A 25,115-nucleotide genomic window follows, 5' to 3' on the forward strand; every position below is an offset into this window, starting at 1 on the left:
TAAATTAATCGCTTCTCCTCTCTTCTCTATTTTCAATTCTGAAACTGATTTCCAATATCTCCAATCTTCATCCTCAATCAAACCCTCAAATCCCTAGTCTTCTATTCCCGAAGCATTTCCCTTTATTATGGATTACAATGGTCCTGATTTCTCTCCAGAACAGGACTGTGCTACATCCCATTGAAGCATCATGTAAGAAAAACGACTAGCATTTCTTCTTTTTCATTTAAAAAAGATGTCACAATTTGCAAGAATTTTTAATAAGAGACACAAAATAAACCTTGGCTAAACCCAAAAGTGAACAATTATAAAGGTACAGCTGATGGGGCAGAACAATTATCTGTACCTCTTTTGTCAACTCCATGCCCATCGGTTTGGGAAAAATGGTCACATGCATTCTCGAGAAAGTGGGAGGATTGGGCCATAGGTCCTCCTTGGATTACTCTGCAACTTCAAACAAAAGAAAGTTTCAATCCTCAATTTCTAACAGTGGCATAGATGATAGATCCCTTTGTATAATCTGGGGAAAATAGAAACACACCTCATCAAAATCAATGATAGATTTGTCCTTTCTTCTGTATATTGTAGAAGATTGCAATGTGATTTCAGTGTATATAATAATAACAAATTTAAAGAGAGGAGATAAAACATTGCCTTTCCATATGCCGGCTATAATGAGAGATCACATTCTGCATCCATCCATGTGTAAGCTAAAAATCAAAATATCATACAAAATACGAAAGAACAACCACAAAAATCAAACAGGCTCAGAAGTAAATCAAGGTGCCAAGGTGTAAGGGAGAAATGCCAATTGTAAATTTATAAAAAAGAATAATGTATATTAAAGAATTAAACAACTATAAAAAGATGTAAGCAACATATTAGGAATTTTTAGTAAATAAATGATCTATTTTTTCTTTTATATATATTAAAGAATAAATAAATATGAAAACAGAACATTGAGAGAAATATGAAAGTAGAAGGCTTAAGAAGTAAATAAATTGTTTTTTCTTTTTTTCTTTTATAAAAAGTTATAAAAGCATCTCAATAACAAAGAAATATGGAAAATAAAGTTTAGCAAATCTTAATCCAATAGTTCTTTTAATCGAGTTTTAATGATCACAAGATAAGATTAAAATTACTAACGGTTCAAATTAACCAATTTTTTTCAAGATTACTTAAAAAAATTTAAAGAAAGTTCATGTAACCATGGAAGAAGATCAATCCCATGACAATTGGTATTCACCGGTGCAATTAAGTCAATTTTTTTTCCTTACACCTAAAACTTTTAAAATCATCTTTGAACATAAAAAAATAAAATCTCATGAAAAGTGGATGGTTTCTCATTTTAAATCAAAATTTGGATCCAATTTTTTTTCTAAACTAATCCTATAAAGGGTTTTAAGAAGGTGAACATAGGTTGCTAGAGGTTTTAAGCCTCAAAACCAAGTTGTTTAAGCACTTTATAGTGCAACTTGTCAATGTCGATTGGGATCAACCAATTGAGGTGTGCTTCGGACATTCTCTTTCATCCAGTAGCACATGTTGAACTGATTGAGGTAGAGCCTTAATTGGTCGAGAATTGATCAAACTAATTGTTCAATCTGAACCCCAATAGTCACCAGTAAATGCATTATATGTATGACAGTTAGCAAATAGGTTAGAGCGATTGTTTGATAGATTGAGCTTCGTTTATTGCTTTTAGGGTCCCCAAGCTAGAAAACTATATATTAAAGAGTTTAAGAGTATTTATTGATAAAAAAATAATAATTGTATTCAATTAGAAAACTTTCTCTCTTCTCATTTAAAGTTCTTCCAAAGTACATTCACTTCTTAACTTGTAAATCCTTTTGTATACCTTCAAGTCCATCCCAATTCTTTCTTATATTGAGAGCCTAATTTGCTTCTAGGTTTGTATACCTTTAATTCTTCCCTATCCATTATGAAAGAAATTATTCAAATAGATTGATTACTTAAAGAGGTTGTAAAAAGTCCATTGAAACTTTGGAAGCAAGTGTAGACATTGAAAATTTGTGGTTCAAGTTTTAAAAATAGTGAAACCGGTACTCAATTAAGAATTTGAGGAGAGTGAGAGTATACGAGAACAAATATAAAAGAGTTTGTAATCTTCTTTCCCCAATTTCCTGTTATTGTTTTTTATTTATTCATTATCGTTTCCATATGTTGTTTAAAAAATAAGTTCTTTAATTTTTATAAAAATGGATAAAGAAGTATGAAAAAATCATTAAGAATTTTTAGTAGTTAAATTATTTGATTTTCATAATAAATATGAAAAAAAAAATTATTAAATAAATTATGTAAAATTATTATAAAAAAGAATGATATATATTATAGAAATTCAAAAGGAAAAGACTTATTGGCATAGCTTGGTGGTAGTCTTATACTTGATCCATTTCAATTAAGGACGCACACACACACACCCCATACGAAGTCTCAAAGTAACTGAAGCCAATGCCAAAATGTATAAGACTTAAGAACCACTATGAATATTATATTTAAGCACACATGTCTAGATATCCACCGTCCACTCCATGACAAGAGTTATGGTTCAAAATGGCCCCCCAAAACAAACAAAAGTGTCCATTTGACCCAAAATTCAGAAATCTCCCTATAGTGTCTTTGGAGTCGGTGCACCAAAAGACAAATTTAAGGAGGGTGCATGGCTCGTACCGAATGGATGACTGCTGACTGCTCTTGTAAAGTCATCTAAGTAGAACCTTTGTATAACACCTTGGAGAACCACAAAATTATACAAATCAATCGCATCCAAGAACTAACTGCAAACATTGCAGCATTGCAAGAAATCATAACCGTTAACAATAAGAGATATTATGGAGAAGAAACCAACTAGCATTCACAGAGAGGATAAACAAGCAAAGCAATGAACTTGGAAAGAAAAATCAGCAGGAAGGGCTATGAGCCCCACTTAGAAACCGTAGCCTTTGGTTGAAATTTCTTTCTTGAGACTTTGACTTTGGAAACATCCTACCAAGGTCCAAACTCCATCAAGCAGCGACCTCATCCCTTGCATTCAAGGTGATTTGGTAAGTGGAAACATCCTACCAAGGCCCAACTCCATCAAGCAGCGACCTCATCCCTTGCATTCAAGGTGATTTGGTAAGTGGAAACATCCTACCAAGGCCCAACTCCACCAAACAGCGACATCATCCCTTGCATTCAAGGTGATTTGATAAGTACTCTCCATATTCAAGGTCCAAACTCCATCAAACAACAACCTCATCCCTTGCATTCAAGGTGATTTGATAAGTACTCTCCATATTCAAGGTCCAAACTCCATCAAAAACGACCTCATCCCTTGCATTGGTAAGTGGAAACATGCTACCAAGGCCCAAACTGTTAAGAAGTGTCCTAAATTCCTAATTAGTATAGATTCAACGAAAGCTTTGATGCCAATAATGTCAGTTTAAGAACATAAAGATAAAACCATCACACATACGGTACACAAGGTTTTAACGTGGTTCGACCAACCATGCCTACGTCCACGAATGAGAGAGAATGATTCCACTAAACAATAGAGAATATTATAGAGGACAGAACTAAATACAACTATTGAGTTCCCGAAACATCACATGTTTCCCCACTCCTTGTATCCATACCTTACTACGAGCCCTCTTGCTCCACCGGGTACCTCTCGTTCTTCCTTACATCTCTATCCACCTCGTATAGTCTCTACAGACTCATCTCCATCTCATGACTTTTTCCCCTCATGACCTAGAATATTTATAGAGATATTTCCAACAACCTTCCTTATTTTATAAGGAAGTCTAATATTACAATAATATATCAACTTAAAAATATTCTATACAATATTCTTTACAAAAAATGAATCTATATTAATTAAGAATTTGGAACACTTCCTAACATAAACTCCACCAAACAACAACCTCATCCCTTGCATTCGAGGTGATTTGATAAGTGCTCTCCATATTCAACTACACCCTTTATCTTCCAATAGAAAGACAAAAATGCAGAGCTCATCCACAAGCCATTTAGTTTACATATAAGCGAATTTAGAATTCCAAGTTTGAATTAAAGGCAAATTTATGGCATTTGAAATACTTAAGGTACCAAAATACTAATGGTTAAAATTCACCTAAAGCTCATAATTTGACATTGAAACAACCAGATAAACCTTTCTCTTCCCTCTTCCAAGAAAGATGGAAGACAAAAAAAATGCATAGTCCTCTCTACAAATATAAAGCAATTTAATAACAAACATAAGAAGATTTGAAACTCAAAATTTTCAGTAAAAGGACATTAAAAAGGAAATTCAAAATATCATGCACCAACTTATGATAATACATGGAATTTTTATGGATGAGGATGGCATACTCCTACAGAAGTAGCAGCATCCTAAAAGAATGCACTAAAATGCTAATACAACTCACGATTTGACTTTGAAGTAACCAGATAATCCTGTTTAATTAATTTTTAGAATGAAAAAAAAAATACACCCCCAGCATAATTGAGAGCCCACTTACAGCTTAGATAACTAATAGCATGACATATTTCAGGAAACAAAGGAAGGCCATAGGCCCCAAGGCCCCCAACACGAAATTTAACTTGGCACACGTGTAAATTACATTACTAAAACAATGAATGAACTTGTACATTTGAATTTTAGACGAGTATTAATCGATAAAATAATAATAATAATAATAATATTATGAGCAAAGGTTAAAGCTTTCGGTGGTTGAAAGGGCAGTGCAACGCTGTTTCTTGGAGTACACACGGCCAAATGGGTCAGATCCCGTGGACGGCACGATGAGAAATGGGGAGTTAAATGGGCAGAATAAAGGCCAAGGAAGTTTCGGTGGAAGAAGGCATGTTTCGTGCTTTTAGATGCGCAGTCTCCACCAAATCAACGTCACCTCTCGCCTCTCACAACACTCAAATAAATATGGGATAACATCAAAAGGGACATAATTACAAAACAATTAATATCCCACTTTTAATAGCATTGAAAATGACCCATTTGGGAAAAAAAATACCCTTACCCTCCTTTTGGTCACTTTAACTATTCTGGAAAATATGTTAAAAAACGTACACTCTTTAATAAAAGAAAATGTGCTAAAAAAAGAATAAAAAAGATAAATGGCAAAAAAGTTATAGTTAAAGGAAAAATAGGATGGGAGTATTTTTGTTCTGAATAAGCTAGATACTTTTGAGGCTATGACTTTTACGGTTATAAGGGAATTGTCCCTTTCGAGCCATTATCACAATAAATATCATTCCCACTCATACTTAAATCATCATTATAAATCCAATACCTCACTTTTGCTTCTCTTTTTCGTTTCATTATTATCTTTGTATTTGTTTCTCCAACCATGGTGGCTATTGTGGCCTTATTTGTCATCATACTCGTTGTCTTCTCCAGCATCGTTGCTACAGATCCATACATGCTTTAGGACGTTTGTGTTGCCGATCTCACTTCTGGTACTCAATTTCCTCCATTTTCCCCATTATTTTTCTTCTATATTTGGGAGAGTCAACACTCAAGTTCCATTTTTTCCAGGATGAAGGTAGAGGATGTGATATCTCACATCGAATAGGGGGGAAAGTTTCTGGAGCTATATAATTATGGACTCTTCTTAACCCTTTAAAGTTGTGAGTGTCATTTTGGGTCAAAAGCGGACAATATCTACACGGTTGGGAATATGTTATTACTGATGGTATCAGAGTCAATCCAACCCTGTAAATGCGTTTTAAAGTTATGAGTGCACCCACTCCCAACCGTGTAGATATTGTCCCCTTTAAACCCAAAAGGGCACTCATGACTTTTAAACGTAGATATTGTCCCTTTTAAACCCAAAGGGGCACTCATGACTTTAAAACGCGTCTACATGTTAAGAGGAGTCTATACTTATATAGCATCAAAAACCAAAAACTTTTCTCCCTTATCCGATGTGGGATGTCACAAACACCCCTATGCAGACGTAACATCCTTGTTGTGTCCCATGGGATTACGAGGCCAAACAAATCCCCACACCGAGGTCGAAGATTGAATTTGATACCATTTGTAACGATTTGCTCCCAACGATAACGCGTTTACAGGGTTAAGATGACTCTATACTTATATAGCACCAGAAACTTTCCTCCTATCCGATGTAGGATGTCACAAAATCGTTACAGAAGAAGCTCAAAATGGGAGAACCCCATCATACTTTTTCTCGTAGTAACACTAATACTAATGGGGATTCTATCAATCTTTCATTTTTATTTTAATAATAATTTCTTCTTGAGGGGTTTTAGTTTTAGATTTGAGTTTCTCCCATGGAATGAATTATTGACACAAGCTTTGATTGATGGATTGATTGATCTTCGATTGCTTCGATCCTGTCGCCATTAATTGGTGTTTCATTCTTAATGAAACTTAAGAATCTGCGGTGCGGAAAATGATCAGACAATTTTACTTGTTGGATGGTGGATTAGGTGTAAAGGTGAATGGGTTTAGCTGTAAGGACGCGACAAACATAACTGCAATGGATTTCTTCTTCGACGGATTCGTGAAACTAGGTTTGACCAACAATACCATGGGGTCTCTAGTGACAGTTGCTAATGTGCAGAAGATTCCTGGACTCAACACCCTTGGGGTCGCTCTCTCCCGCATCGACTTCGCACCCAATGGTCTCAACCCACCCCACACCCACCCTCGTGCTACAGAGATGTTGTTCGTGCTTGAAGGCGAGTTGGATGTGGGGTTCATCACCACCTCCAATACTCTCATTTCCAAGTCCATTAAGAAAGGAGAGATCTTTGTGTTCCCAAAGGGGTTGGTCCACTTCCACAAGAATAATGGCAAAGTCCCTGCTGCCGTCATATCTGCTTTTAATAGCCAGTTGCCTGGAACCCAGTATATTGCAGTGAGCTTGTTTACTGCCTCACCACCAGTGCCTAACACTGTGTTGACTAAGGCTTTCCAGGTTGGTACTAAGGAGGTTGAGAAAATCAAGTCCAGACTCGCCCCTAAGAAGTAGAATAAACTTTGATTGCTGCTCTACCGTGAATTTACGATGATATTTCTTTGACATGTGCTGCGTGGGAATTTTTACTTTTATTTTTCCAATTGTTAAGTACCAAAAATAAAAACCCTCATCATGTTTACTGCCGTTAGTTGGAAATCAGTGTTGGAATTATTATGGCCTTCATGACCACATGAAGTTAATATCCACTACTCTAAAAGTTCATGACCAAAGTTATGAATCTAATGTATTTACATTTCTTATTTTACACATTCAATGTATGGGAAAAATTAAATATATATGCTATATGGTATTTGAAAAATACAAGGCATCATGACCGAAGTCATGAACCTAGCAAGTTGTGTTCAAGGTACAAAGATAAAAGTCATGCACCTAAATTAAAGTTTTCATATATCATGAATACTATATGGAATTAAGAAATGAGGATTCATATATTTAGAAAGAAGTGTTCATCTGTGACTCTCTGGATGGAAAGTCACTTAAAATGATAAAAAAAAAAAAAAAGGGCTCTTGGTCCCTCTCTCCACTCATCCTAAGTTTGTGAGGTTTTCCATCATTTTGTACAAACATCAAGTGTAATAGAGTAAGGAGAGGGAAGATACAATGTGGCAATACCGATTCAAGAGATATAAGGTGTTGCCAAAAGTGACTCAATATTATAAACAATCTACATAAGGTGATCTTTATCACACTATCACAAGGCGAGTTTTATAGATTTATTTTGGTTCATTAAACTAGTAATGAGAGATCTTATTTACTTGATTTTCTAACATATGGTATCAGAGTATGGTCAAAGTTTATGAACTAGTAAAGTTGCATTTTGATGATTATATAAGTTATTCTATTAATAATAGAGCTTCCATAACTATATTTGTATGAAATTTTTGCATACTAAAGGCTCGTTAATCTTTAAAATATTTATATACATGTTTTGGAATGTTAATTGGTAGTCACCAAAGTGACTCACTTAATGTTAAAATAATTTATCATGATCATGAGTTGCTATCATACCTAAATATATATGACATCTCTATTAAAGATATTCAAGTGAATATAAGTATATCACTTGTTGAGTGAATCATTAGCATGTTACCCTCACAACCCAAATGTGTGATATGATGATGCAATAGATTGCTTAATACAATATTTATGTTACTTGTTGAGTGAATCACTAGCATGTTACAATCTCAACCCAAATGTGTGATGTGATGGTGCAATAGATTGCTCAATCTAATGTTATTTTTTATGGCATGTTTTTGTTTTTAGTTGTTATTCCAACTTCATTTTCAGGACGTATTTCCAATATTTAAGAGTTGAATGGTTCAACTACTTAGATTGGCATGAGCCAGTGCTCTTTACTTTGGGGTGCTTGGATTCGGACCTATCCCTTCGCATTGATGAACCTTCACAACCTAGTGATACAAGTACACCAACAGAACAAGCTCTTTATGAGAATTGGGAACGTTCCAACCACTTAAGTCTTATGATTATTAAAAATAAAATAGCAAAGAACATTCATAAGTCAATTCTTGATTCAACCAAGGCGTGTGAATATTTGAACTTCGTTGGGCAACAATTTAAGGCTATTGACAAGGCCCTAGCAGGTACGCTTATGACAACTTTGACTACTAAATAGTATAATGGAACTAGTGGGGTGTGAGAGCACATTATGAAAATGCATAATTTGGTTGAATAATTGAATTCTTTGGATATGACCATCTCAGAGTCTTTCTTGGTGCAATTCATTCTCAACTCTCTTCCTCAAGAATTTAGTCCATTTTAAATTTCTTATAACACACAAAAGGATAAGTGGACCATCAATGAACTCAGATATATGTGTGTACAAGAGGAAAATAGATTAAAGAGAGAAGGATTGCAATTGGTTCACATAGTATCACAAGGCCATAATGGAAAAGGACCTAAGATTATAGGTTATGGAATAAAATCACCAAATGAAGGAAATCATGAAGAAACATATGCCAAATACTAAAAAGAAGAAAGATGTTTTTTTTTTTGCAAGATGAAGGGACATAAAAAAGCAAGATTGCCTAAAGCGAAAGGCATGGTTTGAGAAAAAAGGTAATTTCCTTTCATTAGTATGTTATGAAACTAATTTAACTGAAGTACCTTCCAATACTTGGTGGTTAGATTCTATTGCAACTATTCATGTTTCAAATACCATGTAGGGATTCCTTACACCCGCAAACCAGGGATACATGAAAGGACAATAATAATGAGAAATAAAGTAAAATCACCGGTAAAGGCAATTGGAACCTACCTACTCTTTTCTATTGGGTTTTCACTAGACCTGCACAACACATTTTATGTTCTTGATTTTATAAGAAATTTAGTTTCCATACACCAACTTGATTTGAAAGAATATTCTTTTGAAATTGGAAATTCGTCATTTAGAATTTATAAAAACAACAATTTTATTGGAAATGGAATATTATTTAATGGGTTGTATAGAGTTAACCTTGATTCTTCTTTTTCCAAATCTCTCCTTGCTCTGTATGTTGATGTAAAAGTTGGAAGCAAACATAGTTGTGATAATGAGACTTCATCAATGTTATGACATAAATGCTTAAGTCATATTTCAAAAAAAAAAAGACTTGAGCAATTAGTAAAGGATGGAGTTTTACTAACTCTAAACGTTATAGATTTTGGTACTTATATTGATTGTATTAAAGGAAAACAAGTGAAAAGTATCAAGGTGCCACCAGAAGTTTAAGACTACTTGAAATAATACATACTGATATTTGTGGACCATTTTCTCCTTCTAGTATAAGTGGAGAAAAATATTTTATCACATTTATTGATGATTTCTCATGTTATGGTTATATTTATTTAATTAAAGAAAATTCTGATGCTTTGAATGCCTTCAAGATTTTCAAAGTAGAGGTTGAAAATCAACTAGATGGAAAAATTAAAGTTCTAAGATCTGATATAGGTGGTGAGTATTATGGAAAATATGATGAAACTACTTGTAATTTAGGTCCATTCATTAAATTCCTTCAAGAAAATGGGATCATTAATTACACAATATACAATGTCAGGGATGCCTTAGCAGAATGGTGTAGCTGAAAGGCGTAATAGAACCTTATTAGATATGACAAGGTTTATGATTAGTAATTCAGTCCTTCTCCAATTCTTGTGGGGTGAAGCTGTGAAAAAAACTATGTATATATTAAATCGGGTTCTTACTAAAGTTGTTTCAAAGATCCTTTTTGAATTATGGGTTGGTAGGAAACCAAGTTTAAATCATATGCATATTTGGGGTTGTCCAGTTGAAGCAAGGCTTTACAATCCACATGAAAGAAAATTGGATCCAAGGGCTATTAGTTGTTTCTTTGTTGGATATCCTGAAAGGTCCAAATGATATAAATTTTATTCTTCTAATAATCACACTAGGATAATAGAAACAAACACTTATAAGGTGAAGTGTTACCTTTTCATGAAGAAAAATTAAATAACCTTGAAATTTCACCTATTAAAGATCAAAAGGGTGATTGATCAAGAAATTAACAAAGAGGTGACGGTTCACAAAGAAAATAATGACACTACTAAATTCATACAAGAAAGTACACATGTACAAGATGATATGACAAATTTAAGGCAATCCCAAAAGGAAAGAAAATTTGTCATTTCAATTGACTATGTTGTGTACTTATAGGAACAAAATCTTGATATTGGCATTAATGATGATCCACAAAACATTTTCACAAGCCATTAAAAGTCGTGACTCTAATAAATGGATAAATGCAATGAAATATGAAATGACATCTATGAAAGTAAATCAAGTCTAGGAATTGGTTGAATTACCTAATGGATTTACCCCAATACAATGTAAATGGGTATTCAAAACTAAAAGAAACTCCAAAGGTAATATCAATCAATACAAGACTCGATTCGTTGCTAAAAGATTTACTTTAAGAGAAGATATTGACTATAATGAGACCTTGTTTCCGGTATTAAAGAAAGATTCATTTAGAATTTTCTTGGCACTTATAGTTCATTATGATTTAGAGTTATATCAAATGGATGCAAAAACAACCTTTCTAAATGGGAATCTAGATGAAAATATTTATATGAGACAACCAAAAGGATTTAAGGAACATTTAGTATGCAAGCTATGAAAATCCATATATGGACTTAAACAAGCCTCCCGCCAATGGTATATTAAGTTTCACAATACCATAACAACCTTTGGTTTTCAAGAAAATAATTTTGATGAATGCGTATACCTAAAGGTCAGGGCAAGCAAGTTTATTCTTTTGATGTTATATGTGGATGATATCTTACTTGCCACTAATAACTTAGCCTTGTTACATGAAACTAAAAGTTTTCTTTCAAAGAACTTTGAGATGAAAGATATGGGCAATGCATCATTTGTACTTGGAATTGAGATTTATCAAGATAGGTGTCAATGTCTCATTGGCTTATCTCAAATGGCTTACATAAACAAAGTTCTTGAAAGATTTCAAATGCAGAAACGTTCACCAATTCTAGCTCCCATTGTCAAAGGAAATAAATTCACTACTGCAAAAAATAAAAACGGTGCTATTTTTCTTGGTGCTTTAGGAAAAACGTCATTATTTAGTTTCTTATGAATAAATGTTGGCGCTTGTTAGCCATAGTGCTTCTACAAGTGTCATTGAACAGGTAATAGTTTGAAAATCTTGGCGCTTAAAATTAAGCATCATCATGTGCATGCATTTTTTGCATTATTGGCACTTTTAAAAAGCGTTGTTGTCTTGTATAGTATATATTTACCTAAAATTTTCATTCCCCTCCACATGATTTCCTACCCATATGAACCCAATTTCCCTCCACAAACCTTGCAATCTCACAGTGGTAAGCAGTCAAAGCAACAAAAACTCTAAGCCTTCACTCACAATGAAATACTAGTGGTCAATAACTGCAACTATTTAGACTTTTCCTCCATGAAGTAACAAGCAAAAAAGCCAAGATTAATTAAGGGTTTTCATTTCAAAAGCTGAAAAATTCGATCAATGTAATCTATTTCAAAAGAGTGTGCAGAATATGTATGATTCCTATTTGTTGCCTGAACAATCATAAAGCTATTAGTCTGTGATTTACAATGCACTGCTGCTCAAGTGCATATATCATATACATATTTAAATTAGCCCTGATATTTGGGACAACTCCTTTGTGGATTTTCTACATATACAAAGAAACACATAGTATAACTACCTACATATTTTCCTTGCAGGACATTCACAAAATCACATTAATAACATCCATGTAGGTAGGGGATTTAACATTATCCACATTCGATAATCCATAGGTAATAAGCCTTTAAGTGGGTGCTCTTAGTCATAATGAATGAAAGAATAAAGAATAGAAGAGCAAGGTTTTAAAATAGTGAAATGAGTTTTTACTTTTTCCCCTTCTGTTTTTTGGGTAAGTGTCAAGATAAAGCATGGCTTATGCAGTTAGGCAATCATGAATTTATATCAATCTAAAAATTTGGCACTAGAGGAATTCTATTATTTTAGACAACAAAAATAACTTATAAATGCAAATGATCTCTTCACCAGTTAACTAGCACTTACCTTCTTCTTTGTGATTAGATAGTCAAACTCCATCAATGAAAGGTTAACCAATTCGCTTGTTTCAGGTAGCCAGGTAAGCTTCAATTTTGTGGTCTTGACAGATCCTTCGAGATGCAAACCCCCATTAACTGTGTGACATTCCCATCCCGGTCCTTCCTGATTCCTTTTATGATGGCATTCCCCCAATCCATTAAGGATGTTTCCTCATTTTCTGAGATGGACACTGCATCAGCATAGTCAATCCATATCCACTTTTCTCCACCACCTTCATATTTCTTATGCCTTGGTATGTTGCGGGCCAATGGTTTCTCAGGACCATCAGCTAAGGTTACTAACACACGTTTTTCTTCAATAAAAGCAGTATGTCTGGGACACACAGGTCAATAATCTTCTTATTAATGGTCCAGAGTTTGTCCCATTCCATGAGATTGAGATTTTTCGATGCCCCTGACACCAAAGGATAGAAGAATGCTTATTAACCTTCAGTACGAAGGCCAAAATAACGAAGAGTACTTTCACAACATAAAATAGCATGGATCTAATGTTTTCAGATGTAATAAATCTGAAATTTTCCCCATTTTATATCTTAAGGATTCATCAATCATAAAGGCAATGCTGCAAATATGTTATTTGGACAACTAAAAGGAAGACGAAAACCGAATATGGTGGTGTCTTACAAAATTGTCTGAAATTCATACTTGGAGAAATCCTATTTTGTGAGGATTTCTTCAGGCAACTTTGTTGAAATAGAAGCTGTACCCAAAGGGAGACCTTGGCTTGTACCCAAAGTCGAAGGAGGGAGTAGACAATTATAATAAGAGCTAAGTACACAGCTCTTAATGCAGCTTCATTTAAAGTTAGGAGAAGGAAATTTGTGGTGAACTGGGTTTTTCTTGGATCCTGTCTTGGTGGATTATGGATAAATCCATGTTGTGATCTATTACTAGTAAAGCTTTTGTCAGGTGAACCACATATTCTCTCATGTTTTTTGTTTTTTACTTTTTCATGTTAGTGCTTCTCTACTTTAATCTGGATTCAATATTGTCACAATTCCAACTAGAATCAAAGATCAGGAAATGATTGCAATAGGGCTTTAGTAAATAAATTAATTTTTTATTTTTTTTTTATAAAAAGGTATTAAAGGATATTGAAGAATAAAGAAATATGAAAAAAAAAGTTTTTTAAATAAATAATGTAACATTTTGGGATTGATTAAATGACTCATTAAAATATAATTAAATGTATTTTAATATATTTTTAATTAAATATAAATAATACTAATTTAAAATTTTTGAGGTTTTTTTTCATATATTTTTATATCAATGGATCAAAACCCATTTTTTTCTAAAATTTTTATAAAAAAGAACGATATATATTATAGAATTACAGAAGATTTATTGGAATAGTTTAATGGTAATCTTATACTCGATCCATTTTAATTAAGCACCCACTCACACAACCCATAAGAAGTCTCAAAATAACTAAAATCAATGCCAATAATGTGTAAGAATTAAGAACTACGATGAATATTATATTTAAGCACACATGTCTAGATATCCACCCTCCGCTCCATAACAAAACTTAATTTTGGTTCAAAATGACCATTTAGAACAAACAAAAGATATATTTTGAAATTTTGTATAAAAAGAACTCTCTCTCATATTTTATCTTTTATTTATTTATTTGAAAAAAAACTTTCAAAATATGATTTCTAATAATTTAAAAAGAGAAAAAAAATAGGAGGACTACTTTGGACAGTAATATGAAAACATGATTAAAATGAAAATTTTGTTGGGTAAAACTTCGAAGTGCCCATTCGACTCAAAATTCAGAAAATTTCCCGTAGTTTTGTCTTTGGAGTCGGTGCACCAAAAGTCCAATTTAAGGAGGGTGCATGGCTCGTACCAAATGGGTGACTGCTGACTGCTGACTGCTGACTGCTCTTGTAAAGTCATCTAAGAAGAACCTTTGTATGACACCTTGGAATTTGGAAAACCACAAAATAATACAAATCAATCGCATCCAAGAATTGACTAGCTGCAAGCATTACAGCATTGCAAGAAAGCACAACCGTTAACAATAAGAGATATTATGGAGAAGAAAGCAACTGGCATTCACAGAAAGGAGAAATAGGCAAAGCAATGAACTTGGAAAGAAAAATAAGCAGGAAGGGGTATGAGGCCCACTTAGAAACCGTAGGCTTTGGTTGAATTGTCCTTCTTGAGACTTGACTTTGCAAACAGCCTACCAAGGCCCAAACGCCACGAAACAGCGACCTCATCCCTTGTATTCTCCATATTCAACTCCGCCCATTATCTTCCAATAGAAAGACAAAAATGCAGAGCTCATCCACAAGCCATTTAGTCTAATTCCAAGTTTGCATTGAAGGCAAATTTATAGACATTTGAAATACTAAAGGATAATCACGACAACTCCCATCAAAATGCTAACGGTTAAAATTCACCTAAAGCTCATAATTTGACATTGAAACAACAAGATAAATCTTTCTCTTCCCCCTTCCAAGAAAATGGAAGACAAAAATGCAGAGTTCTCTCTACAAATATAAAGCAATTTAATAACAAACATAAGAAGATTTGATACTCAAAATTTTCAGTTAAAGGATATTAGAAAGGAAATTCAAAATATCATGCACCATCCTAAAAGAATCCGCTAAAATGCTAATACAACTCACAATTTGACGCCCAAAGAGCTACCCACTTCAATTGAAAACAGCATAATTGAGAGCCCACTTACAGCATGACATATTTCAGGAAACAAAGCAAGGCCATGGGCCCCAAGGCAGAAGGCACCCAACATGAAATTTAACTTGGCACACGTGTAAATTACATTAGTAAAACAATGAATGAACTTGTATTAATCGATAAAATAATAATATTATGAGCAAAGGTTAAAGCTTTCGGTGGTTGAAAGGGCAGTGCAACGCTGCTTCTTGGAGGACTACGCACAGCCAAATGGGTCAGATCCCGTGGACGGCACGATGAGAAATGGGGAGTCAAATGGGCATAACAAAGGCAGAGGAAGGGCCTTCTGGTGCCTTTACTTTGGGTGGAAGAAGGCATGTTTCGTGCTTTTTTAGTTGCGCAGTCTCCACCAAATCAACGTCACCACCTCTCGTCTTTCCCAAGTCCCAACACACAAATAAATATCATTCTCTCAAGCTCATACTTAACTCGTCATTATAAATACACAACCCCACTTTTTCTCTCTCCCCATTCTAATTTGAGATACCATCTACTTTTTCCCCTTTCTTCTCTTTTTCATATCATTATTATCTTTGTATTTTTTTTGTTTCTCCGACCATGGCGGCTGTTGTGGCCTTGTTTGTCATCACACTCGCTGTCTTCTCCGGCACCGTTGCTGCAGATCCGGACATGCTTCAGGACGTCTGTGTTGCCGATCTCACTTCTGGTACTCAGTTTCCTCCCTTCCCCCCATTATTCTTCTTCTGTATTTGGGAGAGTCAACGCTCAAGTTCCATTTTTTCTAGGATGAAGGCAGGAGAAGCTCAAAATGGGAGAACTCCACCATGCTTTTTCTCCTAAGTAATACTAATAATAATGAGTGCTCTGTCTGTCTTTCATTTTTATTTTAATAATAATTTCTTCTTGGGGGGTTTTAGTTTTAGATTTGGGTTTCTCCCATGGAATGAATTATTGAGACTAGCTTTGATTGATGGATTGATTACTCTTCGATTGCTTCAATCCCGCCGCCATTCATTGGTTTTTCATTCTTAATCGAACTGGTGCGGAAAATGATCAGACAATTTTACTTGTTGGATGGTGGATCAGGTGTAAAGGTGAATGGGTTCAGCTGTAAGGACGCGACAAACATAACTGCAACGGATTTCTTCTTCGACGGCCTGGCGAAACCGGGTCTGACCAACAACTCCATGGGGTCTCTGGTAACAGGTGCTAATGTGCAGAAGATTCCTGGTCTCAACACCCTTGGCGTCTCTCTCTCCCGCATCGACTACGCACCAGGTGGTCTCAACCCACCCCACACTCACCCTCGTGCTACAGAGATGGTGTTCGTGCTTGAAGGCGAGTTGGATGTGGGGTTCATCACCACCTCCAACACTCTCATTTCCAAGTCCATTAAGAAAGGGGAGATCTTTGTGTTCCCAAAGGGGTTGGTCCACTTCCAGAAGAACAACGGCGAAGTCCCTGCTGCCGTCATATCTGCTTTTAACAGCCAGTTGCCTGGAACCCAGTCTATTGCGGTGAGCTTGTTTGCTGCCTCACCACCCGTGCCTAACAATGTGTTGACCAAGGCTTTCCAGGTGGGTACGAAGGAGGTTGAGAAAATCAAGTCCAGACTCGCCCCAAAGAAGTAGAATAAACTTTGATTGCTGCTCTACTGTGAATTTATGATGACATTTCTTTGACATCCGCTGCTTGGAAATTTTCTTCTCTCTTGTTTTTTTTTTTTTTTTTTTCAATTCGTGAGTACCAGAAATAAAAACCTTGTCATGTTTACCGCCATTCGTTGGACATCACAACCTAACCGGCCTTCTTCCTCACTCTTTAATCTCATTTTGAGTATTCACGATTCTTCAGTCTCAAGACTTAAAAGCTAAAAAAAGGGGGTGTGAGTTGGTGGGTGGGCTTTGAAAGCCCCTATCTAATCCCACCAAACACATTTCATCTGTGGTCGTGGGTTTACTCTGTTTTTGCCGTGATCATCGCACAGATGACTGAACTGCGCTCTCTATTACACTCCACAAAAGGAAGTGTCCCTCACAACTTGAGTCGTTCAATCATCAATTACTAGGGCTTTGCAGCACAGACTGCACAGTTTAGAAAAGTCATTTGTGAAATATGGTAGTTTCGAGTTACTCTCACACCTCACACAACAGAGCAACCATAGGAAGAATATCTCAGTCCAAACACGAAGAACCCAAAATCCTCTTAAAGTTGCGTTATCTTCAAAATTTTATTTTTAATAGTAAAATTTGAATGGTTTGGTAAATATATTTTTAGAAGAATAAAATTATTTGAAATATAGAATTAATTTTATATAACAAGTTTATATTATACAAATAATTATGAATATATTATATTCATCATGTACATCCTCTTTTTCAAGATTCAAATTAAGTTAGAATTCTTGTCGGTGGAGATGGAAGTGATGTATAAAAATAATTACTATTTTATCTTTTAATTTAATTTAATTAATTAATTGTTTTAAAAAATGAAAATTAATTTACTTTTCTAATCTAAAAGATAATAAACAATTTAATTTTTAAAGTTAATTTAAAAATTCAAATAAAAGTAAGTTTTTTCATTTGAAAATTTATTTAAAAATAACTCAATCCATTTAAAATTAATAATATGTTTTTTTTTTTAATTTTTTTTACTAAGGATAAAATAATAAACTAAGGGAAATAAATATTTCCTTTTTTAATTTTTTTGTTTTAAACTTGTTACATATTTTCATTTAAAAAAATAATGTGATGGTTTTCTCCTAAAACCATCTCCTTAGGCATTTTTATCAAATTATTTTGGACTGAAATGGTTTCTTTACAAAGAGAATTTTTGTACGTGTAAGCCGTGATAGTAATCTTGTAAATATTTGTTCTTTTTTTCTAATTTGAGCCACAGGCCCACAGCACAACAAAGATAACATGCAGCTTGAGAACACCCATGAGAGAAAAGGAATGAACAATGAAATGGCAAGGTGACCTGAACATGTCAAATTATTGGGTAACATTACTAATGCCGATTAATAAAATATGAAGTAGTCGTAAAGGCTTCCTACATTTGACATTACACCTATTGGAATCCCTTCCTTTGTGGTTTTCCTCCTCTTTTCTTTTTCCCCGTGACAGCAAGCAAGCAAGCATGGCCCTACTCATTCTTTAGTTAAAGTTGCAAGGCTGATCTGACGGTAGTCAAGGAGCCAAAGTTGATGGGTGAAGTAAAAGAAAATTAAAAAAAAATATGACGATAGAACCATCCTTAAAAGGGTTGATCAATCAAATATTAGTTTCCATAGTTTCGGTAAAATGTTTACCTCATGTGCCGCCTAAGCTTCAAACCAGATATTACAAATTAAAGCTTCGCCATTATTGCCGTACCATGTTTCTGTCCACTATCAGAGTCCCCAGGCGCAGGCTGGCAGCTTCCTATACATTTTCAAGGCTTATATCCACCATAAATCTTATGCAGTCATGTTTCTCTCTTCAACCTTTTATACTATCAATTAACTTAATATTTTTCTTTTGCAGGTATCCATATTTACACTGTTAATAAGACGAAGAATCTAAATATTTCACAATAATTTGGAAAGTGTGTAAGGTGATTTTATGAGATAGGGGTTTACATTTTGGTCCTCATCAACGCGAAAGAAACAACAATAGTGGTGTATGGATTCCCAACATCTTTCCAATACATGTCAAAATTTGCCTCATTATGACAAAATAAAACCCATAATATTAGAATTGCCACAGTAATTTATAAGGTTGTTCATCCTCATAAAGACGAATCAATAAAACTATCAAAGCAACAATCTCCATCAGTTCCCATATCTAAAACAAAAGTAAGCGTAGGAACCTTCCTTTTCTCATTTCATACAATCACTGAATCAACGTAGTCTCTAATGTAAGTTCCAAAATTCTTGGGATATGGGTGGAAAACTCCTTTGGTGTAAAGTTCTTATTTTTGCTGCCTGCCATCTGGGATTGCAAATAGAACTACTGGTTTTGAAGGTCTAATGAAGGGAGCATCGCACCTATAATAGCCCTTCCTCTCCAGCTGCACTATCTCACCGCGCTTTAAATTCCGTATGTTAGAATCCCCAACTGCTGCAGTCTCTCTTTTGGTACACGGGTTAAGCGCATCAAGGAAATCATCTCCTTCATCCAGCTGCATTTCCAACAGTTAAAACGCAACCCACAAATCAAACTTTACATTCATTAAATTTTCAGCAAATAACCAATAATACAGCACATCATGGAAAATCAATAAGCCACACTGCTATAAAGATGTAAAATAAGTCTCTCTAGGAACAACCAGCCTGTCAAACAACAGCTGAGATGACACCATTCTACAAGTAGTATCCAAAACTAGTTTCAACACTCACAAACAAGTCCAATTTCAAAACAGTGTGCAGTTGTTGCCTGAACAATCATAAAGCTATTAGTCTATGATTTACAATGCACTGCTGCTCAAGTGCATATATTATATACATATTTAAATTAGCTCTGATATATTTGGCTTGATAATTGGAACAACTCCTTTATGGATTTTTGACATATACAAAGAAAAACATAATATAACTATATGTTTTCCTTGCAGGACATTCACAAAATCACATTAATAATATCCATGAAGGTAGGGGATTTAACATCTCCCACATGATGGTGCAGGAATCGGACACCTCTGCATTCAATAGTCTGTAGGTAATAAGCCTTTAAGTGGGTGCTCTTAGTCATAATGAATGAAAGAATATAGAATAGAAGAGCAAGGTTTTAAAATAGTGAAATGAGTTTTTACTTTTTCCCCTTCTGTTTTTAAGGTAAGTGTCAAGATAAAGCATGGCTTATGCAGTTAGGCAATCATGAATTTATATCAATCTAAAAATTTGGCACTAGAGGAATCTATTATTTTAAACAACAAAAATAACTTATAAATGCAAATGATCTTTTCACCAGTTAACCAGCACATACCTTCTTCTTTGTGATTAGATAGTCAAACTCCATCAATGAAAGGTTAACCAATTCGCTTGTTTCAGGTAGCCAGGTAAGCTTCAATTTTGTGGCCTTGACAGATCCTTCGAGATGCAAAACCCCTATTAACTGCGTAATATTCCCATCCTGATCCTTCCTGATTTCTTTTATGATGGCATTCCCCCAATCCATTAAGGTTATTTCCTCATTTTCTGAGATGGACACTGCATCAGCATAGTCAATCCATATCCTCTTTGTGTATGTGGTACACTTTTCTCCAGCGCCTTCAAATTTCTTATGCCTTGGTATGATGCGGACAAATGGTTTCTCAGGACCATCAGCTAAGGTTACTAACACACGTTTGTCATCAATAACAGCAGTATGTCTGGGACACACAGGATCAATAATCTTCTTATTAATGGTCCAGAGTTTATCCCATTCCATGAGATTGAGATTTTTCGATGCCCCCTGAAACCAAAGGATAGAAGAATGCTCATTAACCTTCATTAGGATGGCCAAAATAACAAAGACTTTCACAACATAAAATAGCATGGATTTAAGGATGCATGCTCACACAATTTGGAAGAAGTAAATAAGAGGCACTGTGCAGATGTACAGATGTAATCTGAAAATTTCCCCGTCTTATATCTTAAGGAATTCATCGATTATAAAAACAATAACACAAATATGCTCTTTGGACAGCTAAAAGATGAAAACCAAATATGGTGTGTTAAAAAAATGTCTGAAATTCATACTTGGAGAAATCCTATTTTGTGAGGATTTCTTCAGGCATTTTTGTTGAAATAGACGCTGTCAACTCACTATCCAAAGGGAGATCTTGGCTTGTACCCAAGGTCGAAGGAGGGGTCTCAAGTAGACAATTATAATAAGAGCTAAGTACACAGCTCTTAATGCAGCTTCAGTTAAAGTTAGGAGAAGGAAATTTGTGGTGAACTGGGTTTTGCTTGGATCCTGTCTTGGTGGATTATGGATAAATCCATGTTATTGTGATCTCTTACTAGTGAAACTTTTCATCTTAGCCATGAATGTAGCAGTTGTCAGGTGAACCACATATTCTGTCATGTTTTTTGTTTTTTCCTTTTTCATGTTAGTGCTTCTGTAATTTAATCCGGATTCGATATTTACAGAATTCCAACTAGTATCAAAGATCAGGAAATGATAACAAGATATCACCACCGAAGCTAGAATATTCCAAGGGCAACCTATCAGTATGCAAGCTTTTGGCAGTTTCTGGAGGATGCATTTATAACTGACTTCTCAAAAGTATCGATAAGTATAATAAAAATAAAAACAAAAACATAGCTATATATTGTCTTACCTGTTCAAGGATGAATTGTATCAATGCGTCAATTTTCAGACCTCTACGCACAATCCCTTGGACAGTCGGGAAACGAGGATCATCCCACCCATCAACTTTTCCATTTTGAACAAACCAGAGAAGCTTACGTTTGCTGAGAAGCGTATACACCATATTCAACCGGCTAAATTCATAGATGTGAACCTTCTTTACTCCCATATCCTCTTGGATCCTATGATACTGAGCATTGCGATCATGGTACTCACTAGATCGAAGTGCATGAGTTATACCTTCTTTAGCATCAACAAATGGACAAGCAAAATCATAGGTTGGGTATAACTTGTACTTGGAACCAATCCTATGGTGGGGAAGCGGATTGCAACGGTAATAAACTGGATCTCGAAGCGATTTATTTGGGTCCTGCATATCCAACTTCCCACGCAGACAGCACATCAAACCCCTTTCAGATCCTGCAATCATTTCCTTCCACAATTCCATATTCTTCTGAGGGCTGTTATTCCTGCATTTTGATTCAATTCCATCCATCCGTTCTTTCTGCATTTGCTCACGTGGTGTATCATCAACATACGCTTTACCATTACAAATCAAATTTTCAGCCATTTCCATTAACTGAGGGAAGTAATCTGAAGTATATGTCACAGCATCATACTTAATACCCAAAGTCTCGATATCTTTCAAAAGATTTTCCACAAATTCATTGCTTTCTTTAGCAGGATTTGTATCATCAAAGCGCACAATCAGCTGACCTTGATATCTTTGAGCAAAATACTGGTTCATTAATGCAGCTTTTGAGTGCCCAATGTGAAGATAACCACTGGGTTCTGGTGCAAAACGCAACCGCACATTTCCGACTTCTGCATCTGGAAGATCCACTTCAGCGGTGGCCTTGCTGCTAGCTTTTCCCTTTTCATTGGCATCCCCACTTACATTCTTCATATGATTATTAATACCCTGTTGCTCTTTTTCTTTCATTTTGGCCGGCATTGGCTTTCCCAAGCCTCTTTTGCCAACATATGTTCCAGTAACTTCATTCAAGACGGTGTTGTATTCTGCATATATTGAATTGAACCACCGCACTAAATTCTGGTATTTCTTTGATTTCCTCAAACTTTCCCATCTCTGTCCACTTCCTGCGGAGCACAGCATATTAAGCATGTACAGGAGTAATGAATAGTAAGAAAGATGATATCTAAGGTACAGAAATAACGACTAACAGTGCAAAAAAGCAGAAATTTCCGGAATAGGAAAAATGTGATGGCATAAACTCTCAGAACCCTACAGATTTTCTACAGGTGATCCAGTGGTTATCCAAGCAATGCAAGAAGTTCTCCCAGCCTTCACCATATTCTTTCTGAATAATAAAATGAATGGTTTATAATACCCAAATATGTTGATCTCTGGATAAGAGATAATTCAGAACAGGTTTAACATACACTAATGACCAAACAAGTAATACAGATATTCTGTGTGATCCACCAGCCAGATAGTCCCATGTGGAAAAACTCAACAAAAGCCACTGTCATAGCCTTCTTTCTAATGGAAATTCACAAATTTAAGAATAGATAATTATAATTATTGAGGTGGACTAAACTTTTATTCAAGACATCTTTAGTGTGGTGAGCAATGGTAACAAGGCACATATATTTCAAGTGCACGGTACCTAAAATCTGAGGCATGAGTGCACCATCATTATACTTTACAATGCATGTATCTTAGACAAGTACCAATGGTGTCAGACAAAAAGTTAATAAAGTAGAGTCGAAACTTCACCTGCAAGACCTGACCAAATTGCTATATCTGCAATTGACAAACTATAACCAACCAAAAAGGTACGCTGCAACAAAATGCCATCCACATAGCAGCATGCATTCTCAAATTCAGAACCAGTTGAAAAGGTTGGAGCATATTCTAGCCATTCATCAATCTGAAAAGTGAAAGAGAAAAGAAGGCTGTGGGTCATTAGCAGATTTGAACAGAGGAAAAAAAACATAAGGAAGCAAAATTTGACAATTAAGAAAAGGGGGGGGGGGGGGGGAAGGTTCATCAGACCAAGAGAAAATCACCTGGCAAGATTCAAATGCATCCTGCCCATAAAAATTGGGAATGCTTGCAACCCGCCCAAGATAACGGAGAAGAGCATTTATTGATGTTCCCCTCAATTTGAATCTGGAAGCAGGTCGAGGTAAAACATTAGTATGCAAGATAATTTCTTTTCCTCATAATATATGGATGGCAATGAAACAAAATGGTAACAAGCATAAAGCATAAATCCAAACAGTCTAAAATTGCCACCTTTTGCAGATATTGACTTGAATATCAATAGATAGAAAAGAACCCAAAACAGACTAATAAAGAAACTGACATATATAAAATGTCTCTCAATTTCTCACAAATCTAATACTCTGAACCAAGAACAGAAAGTACAAAAATACAGATATAAATCAGACTAACTGTGCCATAGACTTGAAATTCAAAGATCTGGCACTATAACTCAGGCAATCAAAATTGATGATATAAAAATAAATATTAAAATATAGAATTAAACTATAACTACAAAAATGCACGATTTATCAGAAAACAAACAAAATACTTGGAATAAAAAATGAAGTTTGGATGATGGATATAGTTGCAAAATGATATAAGAATAAAGCCACAGATGAGAAGAACTCTAAATAAGGATGGTGTGGATGATGGGTTGAGCCGAATTTTTAAATTAAATTGATAAGATTGAGACCAAAATTAAAGTAGAACAAGGGAACTTACTCATGATCATTGCTGGAAATGAGAAAAGTGGGAAGAGAACCAGAAGCAAGAGATGAATCCTCTGAAATGGGAATTCCGGCGACCTTGGCTGTCGCGATGACGTACAATGGCGGATGATCCGCCGGAAACGAGAGCTTGACCTCCATCCTAAGCCGCCTCTATTGACTGAACAACAGTTGAAGATGAAGAAGAGAAGAAGAACTTGGCGTTAAACCTAAAAAAGCCGAAGCACGGAACGAAATTGCGTATTCTCAATTCTGGCTTAGATTCTCAAAATCGTATTTGGGCCTGGCCCAACTTGCATATTTTATTATTAAAAAGGATTTTTCTTTGATAAATTAAAAAAAAAATGGGAAAATAATTTTACTTTTATTTCCATAATATTTTTATAATCTATTATGTTTGATTCAAAAAAAAAATTAGAAAAGAAAATGAAATGGAAAAATATAAAGAAATAAGAAGATAAAATTCTTGAAAAATATACTCTGTTTTTTTTTTTTCAAAATTTCTTTCTTTTTAATCTAAAAAAAGAGGAAAAAGATTTTTAGTAAGTTTTTTGTTTTTGTTCTTTTTAAAAAAAAAAAAAAGAAAAAGAAAAATACTTTCTAGTAATTAAACATGGCTTGAGGTTTGCTTGAAGAGTTTGAGAAAAAGAAAAATAAAGAGATTAGTAATTGAAAAACTTTCATGTCTTTAAGGAAAGAGAAAAGAGAGGAAACAGAAGG

General features: G+C 34.8%; 2 protein-coding genes and 1 pseudogene across 2 annotated transcripts; 2 read left to right on the plus strand and 1 right to left on the minus strand.

Moving 5' to 3' along the window:
• The first annotated feature begins 5,363 nt into the window (after window positions 1-5,363).
• LOC117929500 lies at window positions 5,364-7,078 on the plus strand (annotated as a pseudogene).
• An 8,647-nt stretch (window positions 7,079-15,725) lies between these two features.
• LOC117930249 (germin-like protein 5-1) lies at window positions 15,726-17,141 on the plus strand. The gene is made up of 2 exons (XM_034850809.1): window positions 15,726-16,030; window positions 16,411-17,141. The coding sequence occupies exons 1-2, from the start codon at window positions 15,922-15,924 to the stop codon at window positions 16,953-16,955; spliced, it is 654 nt and encodes a 217-aa protein (XP_034706700.1). The 5' UTR covers window positions 15,726-15,921; the 3' UTR covers window positions 16,956-17,141.
• Window positions 17,142-19,000: 1,859 nt separating this feature from the next.
• LOC117930248 (glutamate--tRNA ligase, cytoplasmic) lies at window positions 19,001-24,639 on the minus strand. Its single transcript, XM_034850808.1, has 6 exons — window positions 24,391-24,639; window positions 23,691-23,793; window positions 23,398-23,551; window positions 21,628-22,757; window positions 20,289-20,756; window positions 19,001-19,485 (listed from the first exon to the last, which is right to left on the minus strand). The coding sequence occupies exons 1-6, from the start codon at window positions 24,534-24,536 to the stop codon at window positions 19,276-19,278; spliced, it is 2,211 nt and encodes a 736-aa protein (XP_034706699.1). The 5' UTR covers window positions 24,537-24,639; the 3' UTR covers window positions 19,001-19,275.
• Window positions 24,640-25,115: the final 476 nt, after the last annotated feature.

The sequence above is a fragment of the Vitis riparia genome, chromosome 14, assembly GCF_004353265.1.
Source record: "Vitis riparia cultivar Riparia Gloire de Montpellier isolate 1030 chromosome 14, EGFV_Vit.rip_1.0, whole genome shotgun sequence".
In the NCBI taxonomy this organism is placed as follows: domain Eukaryota; kingdom Viridiplantae; phylum Streptophyta; class Magnoliopsida; order Vitales; family Vitaceae; genus Vitis; species Vitis riparia.